The sequence below is a fragment of the Pongo pygmaeus genome, chromosome 12 (genome assembly GCF_028885625.2).
Source record: "Pongo pygmaeus isolate AG05252 chromosome 12, NHGRI_mPonPyg2-v2.0_pri, whole genome shotgun sequence".
In the NCBI taxonomy this organism is placed as follows: domain Eukaryota; kingdom Metazoa; phylum Chordata; class Mammalia; order Primates; family Hominidae; genus Pongo; species Pongo pygmaeus.
Window position 1 is genome coordinate 113,978,045 of NC_072385.2, and position 16,731 is coordinate 113,994,775.

A 16,731-nucleotide genomic window follows, 5' to 3' on the forward strand; every position below is an offset into this window, starting at 1 on the left:
TACCATTGAAGCTTAAATCTTACCAATTAAAATGAGGAAAGTTAGACAAACTAGATTTATATTTGCAGCACATTCTTTGTTTTATAAATCTCTATTATTTTTATAAAAGGTTGAATCTGTCTTCTATTTCTGAAGAATATATTTTGTCAGCAGTGATAAATATCTGCAATATTTTGAGAGTAAAAATAAAATAATATGATTTTCCTTCCCAGTGCTAAATAATTCCTCTCCCTTTCAATCTCCTTCCCTTTCCTCCTTCCTTTCTTCCTAGTGGGGTTATTGCTCAAATACTGTAGTCTATGCATATACCAGACCTGATCGTCCAGAGTACTGTGTTGTCTTCTGGGATACGAAAAACAATGAAAAATATGTTAAATATGTGAAGGGTCTCATTTCTATTACTACCTGTGGAGATTTCTGCATTTTGGCTACAAAAGCTGATGAAAATCATCCTCAGGTAGGTGTTTCTTGATATCTTAAGACATAGATGGGCTAACTGCTTGGCAGAATTGGGTTATAGTTTTCTACGTTTTCAAGCATGGCCTCTACACTGGCAAGTACATCAAAACATTGGGTCTGTTGGCACTATTGGTCTAGACCAATTTTGGAAAGCTCTGTGACTCCATTGATGCTGTGTCCCTGATTTTTTTTTTCTTCAAGCGGCTAATCATATGGCAATTCATACTGACTGGTTTAATACTGAAGCTTTTTGTTTCTGAAATATATTTAAAATACCACAATCCCTTTTCAAGTTAAAATTTCATGAGCAAAAATGAACATCCAGATGTCTACTATGCATAAATGCTGAAGAAATTATGCAGCAATGAACACTTAGGACAGTTTGGGTAGCTTTTGACATTGAGAAATCTACTTTGGAGTTATATTGTTTTAAAATTAATATATCATAGCATAACATAAATAATATAAATATGTCTTTTTAAAAAGTATACTAACAACTTAAATATTTGCAGAAGTATATAAATATTTCTGAAAAGGACTACCAGTGTCTTTGGCTGTGTTATCAATTATTTTACCCCATTAAAAAGTATAGAGTTTTTTGTTAAAGGTGACTCTTTGAACAGCCATGTTTGCTGGTGTTCTCTCCTGAAATTTGCTAAACAATAGTAAAGATATTTTTTAAAAAGTCATAAGCCCATAGGGACCAGAAAGGGAAAGGAAATGGCAACCACATTTTGTAGGTTAGAGTAGGTGGATTAGCGGTAATTACCTTAGCAGACCTAAGAAAGCTGAATCATAAGCCATTCAGGGAGAAAACAGAGGCAACTGGCTTAGATCACGGAATCCCAAAGAGGCACAGGACTTGGGGGTACCTGGTGGGAGAAAGAAACAAACATGAAAGCAATTTGGAAGTACTGGAGATTATGCAGAAAAGAGAAAACTTTTTTTAAAAAACATAAGAAGAAGGAGATCCCACTCCCCTATACTGAGTCCACAGGCAGCTGCCCTTCTGCCACCTACAACGACTGGGGTTTACTCTCCAGAGAGGATCAAAGAGTCTCTGCACTGAAGAGCATCAAGCAGAGCTGAGGGTGGGGGAACTCTGCTGAAAACAGGACAATTACGTTAAAAGTTTGCTACTCAACATTACCCCAGTCTTGTTTTCCTACTTGGTTCCCAGAACACTGGCAGCCAAGCATTGAGCTTTGAGGTGGGAGTTTGGAAGTCTTCTCGGGAGAATTCGACCTGTTCAAGAGAAAAGCCTTCTAAAGATACTGAGATTGGGAGTCCCCAGGGAAGTAGCCCTGCCCATCATCTTACAGTAAAGACACCAGTCAGTGAGGCTCACTTGTAGACAACTCTGTTCCAAACAGCTTTTCAATGTTTGACTCTTAAATATAAGCAGTTAGACAAGGATTGCCAGACATTTGAGAAAGGCATCTAAACACAAGTAGAAAAGAACTTGGAAGAAGCAGAGACTGTGCAGGAAGGACATGTCTGAAAAACATTATTTTGGGGCTGGGTGCGATGGCTCACACCTGTAATCCCAGCACTTCGAGAGACCAAGGCGGGCAGATTACCTGAGGTCGGGAGTTCGAGATCGGCCTGGCTAACATGGTGAAACCCCGTCTCTACTAAATATACAAAATTAGCTGAGCATGATGGCGCAAGCCTGTAATCCCAGCTACTCGGGAGGCTGAGGCAGGACAGTTGCTTGAACCCGGGAGGCGGAGGTTGCAGTGAGCCAGGATCGTGCCATTGCACTCCAACCTGGGCAAAAGTGAGACTCTGTCTCAAAAAAAAAAAAATTGTTTTGAAAGAACCATTAATATTACCTTCAGAGAGTTAAGAGATATTACATCCATAAAATAAGAAAAGGATACTATAGAAGAGGAAGTTTTTGGAGATTAAAAATATGATAACCATAATGAAAACTTTGGCTGGAGGATTAGAAGGTAAAATGAAGGAAAACACTTGTAAAGTGAAGCAAAATGACAAGGAAATGGAAAATAGGGGTGAAAAGATAAAATTATATGACCAGTCCGGGAAGCTTAGCATTTCAATAATATTTCTAAAAAGAGTGAACAGGCCACTTTGGGAGGCCGAGGTGGGCAGATTGCTTGAGCTCAGGAGTTCGAGACCGGCCTGGGCAACATGGTGAAACCCCCTCTCTACTAAAATAGAAAAAATTAGCCGGGCGTGGCAGCGTGTGCCTCTAGTCCCAGCTACTCAGGAGGCTGAGGCAGGAGAATTGCTTGACCCCAGGATGCAGAGGTTGCAGTGGGCCGAGATCACACCACTGCACTCCAGCCTGGGAGACAGAGTAAGACTCTGTCTCCAAAAAAAAAAAAAAAGAAAAAAGAAAAAAGAAAGAAAAAAGAGTGAACAGGCAAAATATACAAAATATAGGGGAGTAAGTATGAAAAAAAAATTCAAGAAAATTTTCCTTGATGTTCTGGATTGGAAGTGCCTAGCTCAGTGAATAAAAACATTTCCACATTGAGACACATCATTGTGGAATTTCAGAACATTGGGGAGAAAACAACAATCCTACAAGCTTTCAGAGAGGAAAAACAGATTTCATAACGTCAAGGATCATAAGTGGCATTCTACTTGTCAACAGCAATGCTTTGGAGAACTGCCTCAAAATTTGGAGGGATAGTTTTCCATCTAGAATTCCATAGCTGTAAGTCAACTACTAATTAAATATGAGGGTAGCCCAGCACTTTGGGAGGCCAAGGTGGGCAGATCACCTGAGGTTAGGAGTTTGGGACCAGCCTGGCCAACATGGCAAAACCCTATCTCTACTAAATATACAAAACTTAGCCAGGTGTGGTGGTGGGTGCCTGTAATCCCAGCTACTTGGGAAGCTGAGGCAGGAGAATCGTTTGAACCCTGGAGGCAGAGGTTGCAGTGAGGAGATGTGCCACTGCACTCCAGCCTGGGCGACAGAGTGAGACTCTGTCTCAAAGTAAGTAAATAAATAAATAAATAAATAAATAAATGGGTGGAATACAGACATTTTTAGATGTGTAACTCACTAAAAATTTCCCTTCCAAGCTTCCCTATCTTAGGAAGTTACTTCGGGAAATAGTCTAACAAAATGAGGAATAAACCAAGAAAGCAGAAGAAACAGTAGAGTGGACACCAGTGAGGAAGCGAGTACCAGCTGACCATGGTGCAGCGTGTCCAGTGAGTCAGATGAGAGAAGGTCAGAAGGCTCCAAGAGAAATTCAAGGGGATGACAATAGACTACCTGATATATTTGAGCCCTTGCAGCAAGATATACATAATTCAGGGGTAATTGGGGATTTGTATTAGTAATAAGCCCGTAGAAGACTAATCAAAGAGAAAAAATAACAATTATCAACTACAGAGGAAGCAGAATATGCTTGAAAAGAAAATAAATCATGATACACTTGACGGCTGAGTTTTGAATAGCATTTACATAGTCAAAATGATGTAATCACCCTTTTTAAACTTAAAACACCTTTTAATTGAAGTATAATAAACATACTCAACCCTAAATTCTGATCTGACAAAATGGTATTAAAAATAGAGAGAGGGATGGAAATGTGCCCCTGTGTGGTAGGGGTGGGGTGGAAAAGGAATGAAAGAAAGCTAAAGACTTGTTATTTGTAGTGGGGAGGCAAGAGCTAATGGACTAAACTGAAATAAAACAAGTAGCAGTATAAACACATTACTTAGATTTGTGGAGGTAATAGCAAAAGGATTGGTAAAGGGAGCAGGAAATGGGAACTTAGGGGGAACTGCCATTTTTTAGTAAGAAGCCTTGTGGATCTATTTGATTTTTGAAACTACTAGCATGTATAACTGATAAAAATGAAAGATATATTAAAAAATACAATTTGTGGTATTTTGTGGCAGTAAATAAGCTTATTTTAAGTGTGGAAGAGTAAATTATGATTTTTTTAAATATAATTTTTATTATTTGGTTTATATTTATGAAATTAATTCAATGAGTTCTTTTTATTTTTTTAAAAATGTTATGGGTAATAGTAGATATCTATGGGATACCTGAGATGTCTTGAGTAATTAAACAAATTTTAATCGAATGCTGAAAAAAGAAAAAGTCTGTGTAAATAGCGCGTAAAGAACTGCTTTATTTGAAATTGTTGTTCTAGTCAGGAAAACATCTAAGTAGAATAGTATTCTTAGTACAAGGTACAGAAACAGAGACTAACAGTAAGAAAAATGAAATGATCACTTCAAAACAATGTGATGTAAAATGTGCATTATGTTTGATTATTTTCCTAATATTGGTCATTGATGATTATTTGTATATAAGCCATTTTCATTAGGCTGAATCACGTCTTTTTTGAGTTAACTGAATTTTTCTGAATTTCTCCTTTCATTTATATATTGCTTCAAAGGAGGAGAACGAGATGGAGACATTTGGTGCAACGGTAACAAATGAAATTAGCTCTTATATAGCTGATCATAGGATAAAAATGAGTTTTGAGGTTATAGCTGATCAGAAACTGTAGAAATATGAGGGGACTTCAGAAGGTTCATGGAAAAATGGAATTAACAGATAAAAATAAAAATAGAAACTTTATTTTTCAACATAAGCTCCATCAAGGTCAAGACATTTTTGTAAGCAATGATACCAGATATTTAGTCCATCCCTAAAGAACTGAGGGTCTTGGGAATTTAACCATGTCAATGCAGTCTTTTTTACATTATTAACTAAAGATAAATGGGTACCCTTTAAGGATTTTTTAAGATTAGGAAACAAAAGGAAGTCTGGAGCCAAATCAGGACTGTAAAGTGGATGCCTAATGATTTCCCGCCAAAACTCTTGCAAAATTGCCCTTGTTTGATGAATAGAATGAGCAGGAGCATTGTCATGGTGGGGAGAGACTCTGATGAAGCTTTCCCAGGCATTTTTCTGCTAAAGCTTTGGCTAACTTTCTCAAGACATTCTCATAGTAAGTGGACATTATTGTCCTTTGGCCCTTCAGAAAGTCAACAAGCAAAATGCCTTGAGCATCCCCCAAAACTGTCGCCATGACCTTTGCTCTTGGCGGTCTGCTTTTGCTTTGACTGGACCACTTCCACCACTTGGTAACCATTGCTTTGATTGTACTTTGCATTCAGGATCATACAGGTAAAGCCATGTTTCATCTCCTGTTGCAATTTTTGAAGAAATGCCTCAGGTTCTTGATACCACCTGTTTGAAATTTCCGTTTACTGCTCTGCTCCTGTGTGCAGCTGATCTGGGTGCAACAGATTTGGCATCCATTGAGTGGAAAGTTGGCTTAACTCAAATTTTTCAGTCAGAATTGTGTGAGCTGAGCCAATTGAGATGTCTATGGTGTTGACTATTGTTTCTGCTGTTAATTGTTAGTCCTCTTCAATTAGGGCAGAAACAAGATGAGATTAATTTTTTCCTTGCAAATTGACATGGATGGTCTGCTGTTGCAGGTTTCATCTTTACTTTGTCTTGTCCCTTCTTAAAGTGAGTTGTCTGTTTGTAGACTGCTGATTTCTTTAGGGCATTGTCCCCATAAACTTTTCATAAAGGATTGATGATTTCACCATTCTTCCACCCAAGCTGCACCATAAATTTGATGTTTTTTCTCGCTTCAATTTTAGCAGAATTAATGTTTCTTTGACAGGGCTTTTTTTCAAACTGCTACCATCTCCTTCTTAGTGCTTCAAACTAGATCCTGTTCAAACATGTTTTAACAAGTTAGTACACGTTTATTTTGATGCAAACAATTTTTAAATCCATGCTTATTTTTTCCATAATACACATTTTCCATAAACTTTTTGAAGACTCCTTGTATAAATGATGAAAAGTAGCCAGAGTACTTGTGTTTCTTGTGTCTTCTTAAAAACCGCAGTGTTCCATTACATTGAGAAAGCAGCCTTGGTTTAGTATTAATTGATCTTCCTTTATATTTAATGCTGTAAATCATCTTTCGTTTTGTCTGCTATTTTTTGCACCTAACAGTTTCATCAGTTATTTCCCAGTTAGCAATACTTGAAAAAGAGATAAGCATGATATATATTAAGCATATTTCCTTTATTATTCATAAGCAGGAGTTCTGATACTTTTTGTTTTATTTGTTCACAGTTTGTACTAGTTCTTTGTAATTCTATTGGTACACCCTTGGATCCCAAATACATTGATATTGGTAAGGAAATGTTAATATTTATTTCTTTTCCAATCAGGTTTTATTTATAACACTAATTTAAAAACCTAACACTGGTATTATTAATTAGAATGGTGTTTTCTAAAACGAGGATGACCATACTTCCTACTTTGTGAGATCCAGCACCAGTTTATATCTGTTACCATGGTAGAATTCTTAATACCCCATTTTACTCTCAAAAGTATCCTGGTTAAGACAGTAAATTATAAGGTTAGTCTATCTAAAATCCATTATAATTTCACAACTGCTATAGTACCATCATTTGCTTTAAATGGGAAATATAATTGGGTAGGAATTGGTATGCAGTATAATGATTAGTATGTAATAAACTGAGGATTATAGAAATAATTTTGCCATTAAACCACTTTCATTGTTAATAAACTGCTTGTAAATACCTCTCTTCCATAAAAACACTTTAGCTGCTTGTAAAAGTGAGTTTGCCCTTTCCAGATTTTTGTAATGAAATGAGTCTATTAATAGGGACAGTTTTAAAAATTCCTTTTTGTTTTCAAAGGACATTTGTTACTTTAGATTTACTATTCCCTCTACCTAATAACTATGAAAGTAACCCATTAAAAATTCAAAATCTTATTCTGAGTAGATTATTAAAAATCATTAACAAGTGTTTTGTTGCCATTTCACTGTAACTTCCAAAATAATGATTTTCTTTTAATGTGTATGGTAGTATATTGGATACTGTATTGCAAAAATTATTAAATCTAAGAAATTAAAAACCCATTGCATTATTCCTGAGAACCTGAGAACTAGTCATTTTTTTTTCATATTGGACATTTAGCCTAAGCAATTAAATATTAATGCCTGTTGCCTTTTGAGTGTTTGCATTTTGCTAAGGTCTTTGGGTGATAATAGCAAATATGAGAAATAATGACCTCAAAGACTTTATACTCTATGGCTTAGGGTCTTGATAACCTACTCACTTAGATATATTGACACATTTCAACTTCATGTCTTATATGCATTGCTACATAGGCATGTTTATATGTTTTATATGTGTATATGTTTATATACACATATATATACACATTAGTGTTCCTTGTTAAAAAGCTTAGCTTAAAATTATTAACAGACTCTCATTACATAAATATCTCTTGTTTATTAGAAGCATAACAGTCTTTAAGAGGTAAATTTTGTCAGTCTTCAGATTATATGCTTTTTCTTTTAATATCCAAAGTTTTAACATAGAATCATAATGGTGATAGGGTTAATCTTAAAGTAATTTTTATCACAGGTAGACTGTTTTTTAAAATAAAGCTAAATGTAAATCCTTCTTCATAAAATGGCAAATACTTGAGGGCATGACTATTTGTATTTTTGAGTCTCAAAATTTTTTTTGTAGTCTCGCTGGCTGAGATTTTAACAAACAGTTCTTTCATTGGTCTGCAGTGAACACAGCCAAAGACTCAACATTTTTGTTTCATACGTATCCTGTAAAATTTCTTTTTTAAAGTTTCTATGCCAAATGTTTATGAGGACTAGAGGCTAAAACAAAAAAAGTCTGTGAGTGATACTCTTCTAGAATTTATTATTTTTGTTTTGCCACCTACTCTTCCTATTTACAATTTTTGTAGAAACTTAAAAAATAACTTTATAGATTATTATAGAAGTGTAGTTTGTGGGACTCTGTTATACTCTACACATGAGGGTTAGGTATCCTTTTTTGGTGTTCTTTTCTTGAGCACTCATAACACCTTTGGTGTGCTTCCATCCAAAATACCTCTTAACCTGCACTGTGGTTATTAATTTTCTTGTCTATCTTCCCCGCTAGACTTTGAACTTCTTAAAGATCTACATCTAATTAACTTCTGTATCCCTATGACCTAACACTGCCTTGGCCCATAATAAATGTTTATTGAATGCATGGAAATTATTTATTTTCTATCATGTAAATAAAAAATGATGATTCATTTATTTAGCAAACTATCAATGAGTATATACTGTTTCAGGTACTGTACTGGTCACTGGGAATAATAAGAAATTAATTATGACATTTCCTCTGGGATTTCTGAACAAATAATTAAAACCTAGTTAATTCATTGAACAGTGATTTATTGCTTCCCTACTGCGTGCTAGGTATTGCTCTAGGTGCCAGGTAAATGGTTATTGGTGCATAAGGACGTCAGAGACATCTTTCTACTTAGAGAAGGTTTCATTTGAGCTGAGTTTTGAAAAGTAAGTATTTCTTTAGGTGATATTTCAAGGAAAGAAAACAGCATTTGCAGAGGAATGAAGGCATGGAAAGTGGCCATCAAGTACCAGTTTGCCTATGCTGCAGCCATTTTAGTGGGAGCCCATGAGCAACTTTCTAATGATGGTATCTAACACGTGCACTAGGTTTTCCATATATTTCAGAGAAAGTTAATTTGATGAAAACATTTCGGTGAAATTTCAATTTACCAGCACTTGAAAGGGCTGAGAAATGAATAAATGGGAAAGTGGGTGAACATTACAGATGTAGGCATTTATTTCATGCCTTAGCATTAAAATATTACAAGCAGGTTTTATTTATATGTGAATTCCAAGATTGCTTTAAATTATTTTACATGCTTGCTTGGCTAGTAATGACTGCCTATTAGCATTACAAAGTTCAGTTAATGAAAGCGTAATTATTTTCTTAAAAACTTTTTTTCCAAGCTGGGCACGGTGGCTCACTCCTGTAATCCCAGCACTTTGGGAGCCTGAGGCGGGTAGATCACCTGAGGTCAGGAGTTCAAGACCAGCCTGGCCAAAATGGCAAAACCCCATCTCTACTAAAAATACAAAAATTAGCCGGACATGGTGGCATGCACCTGTAATCCCAGCTACTCGGGAGGCTGAGGCAGGAGAATCGCTTGAACCCAGGAGGCAGAGGTTGCACTGAGCCAAGATCGTGCCACAGCTCTCCAGCCTGGGTGACATAGCAAGACTCCGTCTCAAAAAAAAAAAAAAAAAAAAAAAAAAAAAAAAATCCAATAACCTTTCTAGATATTTCAAATTTTTTTCTTTTCAGATATTTAACAGTCGAAAAGGGCATGGAGGGCCTTCATCTTGACTGTTTTCTTGTCCTAAAACATTTCATCTGTTAAAATTTTGTTTTGCTTTTCCTAGAAGCTTAGTCCAGATGGGATGAATCTTAATAAAGATCTAGCAAAATATATATGGATAGGATTATCTACCCATATGAATTTGCTGAAATTACCACCTTACTGATTCAAAAGAACATATTTTCAGATATATTTGTATTTTTTATAGTAACTGAGAATTTATATATGGTTTTATTATAAAATCCTATGTAGGTGATAAAAGTGAAAAGAACAATAGCAACCATGTCTAACTAATACTTCTTAATCCTTAGTGAGGGTCAGTCTGCTGTAGTAGTTAAGAGCAGTTTCTGGAGCCAGACTGACCAGGTTTGTGTCCAGCTCTACTACTTTCTAGCTGTGTGATATGGGCAAATTCACATGCCTCAGTTTCTTTATCTGCTAAATGAGGACAATAACACCTACCTTATAGGGAAGTTGTGAGTTAATATGTGTTATATATTTAGAACACTGCCTGTCATATTTTTAAACATTCAATAAATACTGTCTTTTAAAAGTATTATTAAGCATTTACTCTATGCCAGGCACTGTGCTATGCTATAATTTATATTATATTTATATTTATATTGTTATCTCTCTTAAACTTTAAAACAGCTCTGTAGGGTCGGCATTATTATTATCTTCAACTTACAGTAAGTAAACTGAGAGAACAAATAATTTATTCAAAGCCACAGAATTAACAAGTGCCTGTCATTTGAATCCAAGAAGTCTGACTCTTACCTTGAACCACTAACATTTTAATTTTGAAGTAATCAGGCTAATGATAAACCCTTGTAAGTATTTAGGATCTATCAAAAAGAAAGGACCATGAGTGTAATTTATAATTGTGAGTAAACATTGGTTGGAAGAATGCTTTTATATGCTTAGGAAAAAATGATATTTTATTAGAAAGCAGTTAAGGTATGCAAACTTGCTTCAAATTACACTAAAGGCATAATAGTTACCAGCATTAGAGTATCCATGGTGGAATTTACTAAATATTTAACAAATGTCTTAAGATTTAGTGAAGACCAGGTCAGGGAAAGGAGAGCACAGCCTGACCTGGCAGGAGCGCACCCTGGAGGCTTTGCTGTCAGTCTCCATGCCTGGCTTTCAGCAAAGTGCTCCTTCCAAGAAAGGCTTTGAGCTCCCTCCAGAGGTTGCTAATAGTACACATTTTGAATGAAAAAATCTTGACAGTTACAGTGAGAAAAGAATTAAAAAAAAAAAAAATTACTCAGTTGGACTGAGTTATTTAGCATATAAAAATTATTGAATTTGAATCCCTGAGTTGTTAACCCACTCAATTAGCATCATACCATCAGACTAGTTTCTAATTCTTTGTTCAGTTTCTAAGTCTCTTGCTGCCTCAAATGTCCTTTGTCTGCACTCTGGCAAGAACTCTATAAGTGGTACCTCCTAGTAATGTTATGTCTTTATTCCGGCCATATTAATGATTACATTGTATAGTATTTATAATAGAGAAATTAAGTTTTACACTGTTTTGATTGTTCATGAATTTAGAAAACAGGTAGTATAATCTGTTTATGAAGGAGTTTTTTGCTTTTATGTATTTTATATGAATGTTTAATTTTATGTTGTTTATTTTGTGTTTTGTGACCTTGGGCAAATTGTTCTACTTCTTTAAACCTCTGTTTATTTATCTATAAGATGGATTTGATGAATCTATCTACTTCATAAAAGGATATACAGTAGGAGTTCAATTAAATGTTCTCTAACAAATGGGCAGATGAAAAGAATTATTTGATTAGGAGAATGTATTTCCAATACATATTAGGAATATTAAAAATTATTTGTTTAGAAGAATCTATTCCTTAGGAAAGGACTTGGGAGATTTTTCTTTTCTAAATTAGAGTAGAAATATAAGATGTGGCCGGGCGGGGTGGCTCATGCCTGTAATCCCAGGACTTTGGGAGGCTGAGGCGGGCAGAAGGTGACGTCAAGAGATGGAGACAATCTGGCCAACATGGTGAAAACCCGTCTCTACTAAAAATACAAAAATTAGCTGGGCGTGGTGGCGCGTGCCTGTAGTTTCAGCTACTCCGGAGGCTGAGGCAGGAGAATTGCTTGAACCCGGGAGGCAGCGGTTGCAGTGAGCTGAGATCGCACTACTGCATTCCAGCCTGGGCGACAGAGTGAGACTCTGAACCAGGTAGTAATTGGTAGTTGGGATGGGAGGAAGGAGTGGGATTTTATTTATTCATTTTTCAATTAATGGATGTTTGAGTTGTTTCTACTTTTGATCATATAAATAATGTTGTTATGAACATCAGCGTTTGAGTTTTTGTGTCGACATGTTTTTATTTTTCTTGGGTACATAACTAGGAGTGGAATTGCTGAGGCATATAGTAACTCTGTATTTAACATTTTGAGGAGTTGCTGAACTGTTTTCCAAAGTGAACACACCATATTACGTTCCCAGATTTCTCCATAACCTTGCCAACACTTGTTATTGTCTGACTGTTTGATTCTAGCCATCCTAGTGGATGTGAGGTGGCATCTCATTGTGGTTTTGATTTGCACTTCCCGATGGCTAATGTTGTTGATCATCTTTTTCATGTGCTTATTGGCCATTTGTGTATCTTCACTGTAGAAATGTCTATTTGTATCCATTGCTCACTTTTAAATTGGGCTATTTGTCTTTATTATTGAGTTGTAAGAGTTCTTTATATTTTCTAGATAAAATTTCTTTTCAGATACATGATTTGCAAATATTTTCTCCCATTCTATGGGTTGTCTTTACTTTCTTGATAGTGTCCTTTGAAGCACAAATGTTTTTAATTTTAATGAAGTCTAATTTATCTAATTTTTCTTTTGTCATTTGTGTTTTTGGTGTCATATCTAAGAAGCCAATTATTGCCTGACCAAAGGTCATAAAGATGTATTCCCAAGTTTTCTTTTAAGTGTTTATGGTTTTAGCTCTTGCATTTGAGTCTTTGATTTATTTTGAGTTAGTATCTTTGTATGACGCTACAAGCTTTTGATTCTTTTCTGATTTCAGAGACTGTGTGTGGGTATTTTGAGACTATGTGGGGTTATATTGTCTATAAAATGAGGGGTTGAACTCTGTGATTACTAAAGGCCTTTGCAGCACAAGCATTCTGCAATTCTGTGTAACTGTAAATTATCTTAATGTTATTTTTAATAGTACCACTGTTTGTTGCAATGACCAAAACCCATGTGATAGCAGCCTCGAAAGAAGCATTTTATATCTGGCAATATCGTGTGGCAAAGAAGCTCACAGCATTGGAAATTAATCAGATCACACGGTCTCGAAAAGAAGGGAGAGAAAGGTATATCTTTTGATACATGCTTTTTAGTAGCTCAACCATATCACATTTAAGTCAGACATAGTAATTGTAAATTGTCATGCTTGATAACTGTAGTGTCTTGATTAGTAGAAATGTTTTTTCAATTAATTTGATTATCTTTAAAATTTATGTGTTTAAATTTATTAAAATAAAAGAGAAGTAGCATGGTATAATAAAGCCCTTAGAGATGAAGAGTGGAAAGTTGTGTTTTTATAAGGAAATGGCTGTCCTCACTTACCCTCCCCACCGGATTAGAGTTAATATATTATACTAAAATATGATTATTCACTTGAGATCGAAGGATCTAACTAAGGGTTTATTCCTATACGTTAGTGGTATAGGTCTTCCCAAGAGGGTGGGGTGATTCCAATATCAGTGACCAGAGGAAAGGCAGGTCTTTAGACACACATATGGAAGAAGTCTTTAGGTGGGGTGAACTGGGGACTTAGCTTCTTTTTCTTGCCCTGGTTTCCAAGGATTCTGGAGTTGGAATTACGTCTAGTAAGTGGGGTGAAAAGGGCTCTGCCACATAGTAGATAGGTTAGAAGCCAGGATAGAGGGATCCACAGTAAGTCTGTAAGTGAAGAAGCATTTACTGTGTTTTGTAAGTTATATTGTCTCCATTAGTGATATTCTGTGTTTGCTGCTCTTCTATTGTTACTCTAAGCCTGTAAGTAAAACATTTTGTTGAATGTTTTAACCTAACGATTCTTAATGGGGACACAGGCCTGTGTTGGCGGAAGTGAGTGGTAGAGTCATGACAGAAATGCTAGGTGTTTTTTCAAATCATTATCCTGCCTCACATCTTTGAGATCTTAAAGCAGACTCCCCTTGCCTTCCCTTTAAGACTCACTCATGTGCTAAGATAGAAGATGAATCCTCAGTGAAAGTATGTTGGGTATGTGAATTCATGTGGAGGCAGGAAAAAAACATTGAAAAATGTTATATCTTTTGTTCTCAGTGGTGCTGGAAGACCAAATGGAAAGAATCTTTGGCCTCTTTGAGGACAGCATGTGGTAGTCCTCATGCTGGTAGGCGTTACCGTGGTAGCATTAATAAGCAGAGGCCTGCAATCTTGTGGGAGAAGGTAGATCTTAGGACAAAATTGAGGCAAAAAGCCTAGCCTCTCCAGAGTGTCTTGTAGCTGCTAAAGAGATTTTGACTTTTGTTTAAATCAAGAAGGCAGCATTTCTTTATATTTCTGTCTGGGATATGTGTACTGGTTTGAATAACTTTGAGTAGGTTCCCCCTAGAACTCAGTTTCCTCATCTCTGAAGTACAGTTGATGATGGTGATAACAGCCAACATTTATTGGGTACTTCTTACATGCCAGACACTTTCATAAATCTAATCAGTACTCATTATTCTTGTTTTGCAGAGAGGAAACAGACACATGGGCGTAAATTATTTGCCAAAGGTCACCAGTGGAAGCTAAATAATGTGTACACATGGACATAGCGTGTGGAATAATAGACACTGGAGACTCAGAAGGGTGGGAGGGTAGTAGGGGATAAGGGATAAGAAATTACTTAATGTGTACAATGTACATTACTTGGGTCATGGTTGCACTAAAAGCCCAGACATCACCACTACTCAATATATCCATATAACAGAACTGTACTTTTGTACCCCTTAAATTTATTTTAAAATAATAATACAGGTACAGGTACTAGAGAGACAGTGGATGTCCAAAAGTGATACCCCTTCCTAACACAGGAAAGGGTAGGAAAGGCTTCTTTACTTCAGCACAGAAGTTCTATTAATTAGAACCTCCTAAATCCACTTAAATTTTACTTTTATTAAACACATTGATAGCAGAGAAATTATGGAGAAACAACAGAGAAAGTTAGTGAATTAGATGTTACTCTTCACTGATATTCAGATGGAGAGTAAGGTAAAATATCTCTCTGGGCATAATGAAATTCATCGGGAATATATGACGAAATGTTCAGATATGTTTTTGGTACAGCTTTCAGGAACATATCATTCATATAACTAGTAAACATCTGGTAGATAATTTTTATCTTCATTAAGATTTAACTGTGTTGAGGACTCTCTAAAATAATCAGAATTTTTATATTAAATAACAGTATTAATTGATGTTATCCAATCATTTATTCTAGAGATTATGAAATAGTATAAACTATACTTAAACTTTCTTTGAAATTCTGATCTTTTTTGCAGAATTTATCATGTTGATGATACCCCTTCTGGATCAATGGATGGTGTGCTTGATTATAGTAAAACCATTCAAGTAGGTGATTTTAATTTTTCTAGAAAATGTTAATATCTGTAGATTTGAAATATTATAATTTTATTTTGAAACCTGAAAAATAATTTGTTTCCAGTGAATAGGATATTATTTTAGCAATTCTTTAAAAAAATTCTCTTCTGTAAACTTTTTCCTAGATCTTAAAAATTCTTGAACTAAAATAAAGATGGTAGATGGTGATAAGTAGCTAATATACTACTTAGAAAAGCATATTATCTAAAAATGTTGGAAAACAACTCCTCCTCTCCTCCTCACACCTTCCCATCTGTCTATTTCTTTATCTGTCTGTCAGTTGACCATGGATTGGTCTGTCACCCCTGGCGTATTAGTGAGTGCACATATTTTGCAGATAATATAGTTAACTGTTTCTTTATGAAAATGTGCTTTTGTTTACAAACTAATATAATTTGCTATTTCAGTAAATAGTTTTTGAAATGATTTTCTCAGAGTATTTAAAGTAGTGCCTATTGTTTATAAAACTGTTGTCTCATTCCTTATCTGATGCTCAAAACTCTGTAAGTCAAGCAGCATGTCATCTCTCTTAATGGGTTATAAAACTGATAGAGAAGTTCACTGATTTACTCAGGATCATAAAATGATGAAGTAACAAAGCAAGGGTGCAAGCTTAATTTTTTGACAGCAGATCTAGTGATGTATCTACTAGAATATGCAAGAGTTCATCTAGTCATCTACGTATCCATCCATTTTTTTCAATTAAGTATTTTTTGAATGTCTATTAAGTGTGAGACATTGGAGTAGGTGCTGGGAATCTACTGGTGAATAAGAAACAGTCGCTTTAATAGGGAACTTTTGGGAAATTGATTCATCATCAACCAGCTTTTCCCCTGTACCCTCAAATAAATTAAAATAGATGTCATCTTAAAAACAACAGAAGTTTCCATTGTCAACCACATATTTTCTTCCAGCTACTACCTTCTCTCTTCCTCCTTTCATAGCTGAGTTTCTTGAAAGACTATTCTGTATTCATCTTTCCCTTACTGTTCATTCCATCTGCACTTCATTGTATTCTGGTTTCCAGAAGACTTTGAATTGCCAAGTCTGATAGGTCTTTTTCTGTCTTTATATTATTTGATCTACACATTACATTTAATATTTTTAATGACTACTGTTTTCTTCTTGGCTTTCATGAAACTACACTCCTGACTTTATCTCTAGCTTTTCCTTCTGAGTCTTCTTTGTCAAGGGTTCATCTGTGCACCACTTATTGTGATATCCCTTAATGTCTAGCCCTAAGCCATCTACCTTTTTTAAAAAAACCTGTTAATACCCTCTTCTTAGTGTTCTTGATGAAATCCACCCCTTTAACCATATGCCAATGACTCTAATATGTATATTTCCAATGTTGAGTTTTTTCAATTTCTCAATAACGTATTTCTTGCCGTCTGAAT

At 35.4% G+C, this 16,731-nt stretch overlaps 1 protein-coding gene across 4 annotated transcripts in view; it reads left to right on the top strand.

Annotated features, from left to right (window-relative positions):
• The window catches only part of WDR35 (WD repeat domain 35), an 81,125-nt gene that overhangs the window by 23,485 nt on the left and 40,909 nt on the right, over positions 1-16,731 (top strand). For 3 of the 4 annotated variants that reach the window (XR_010123135.1, XM_054474991.2, XM_063648933.1), the window contains 5 exons: positions 272-457; positions 4,854-4,886; positions 6,563-6,623; positions 12,888-13,032; positions 15,235-15,304. Coding sequence is in view for 3 of the 4 variants with exons in the window: in XM_054474991.2 (XP_054330966.1) it covers positions 272-457; positions 4,854-4,886; positions 6,563-6,623; positions 12,888-13,032; positions 15,235-15,304 (495 nt within the window). In the remaining variant the exon portion in view is untranslated. The remainder of the gene's footprint in view (positions 1-271; positions 458-4,853; positions 4,887-6,562; positions 6,624-12,887; positions 13,033-15,234; positions 15,305-16,731) is intronic. The other variant, XM_054474992.2, reaches the window with a different exon arrangement.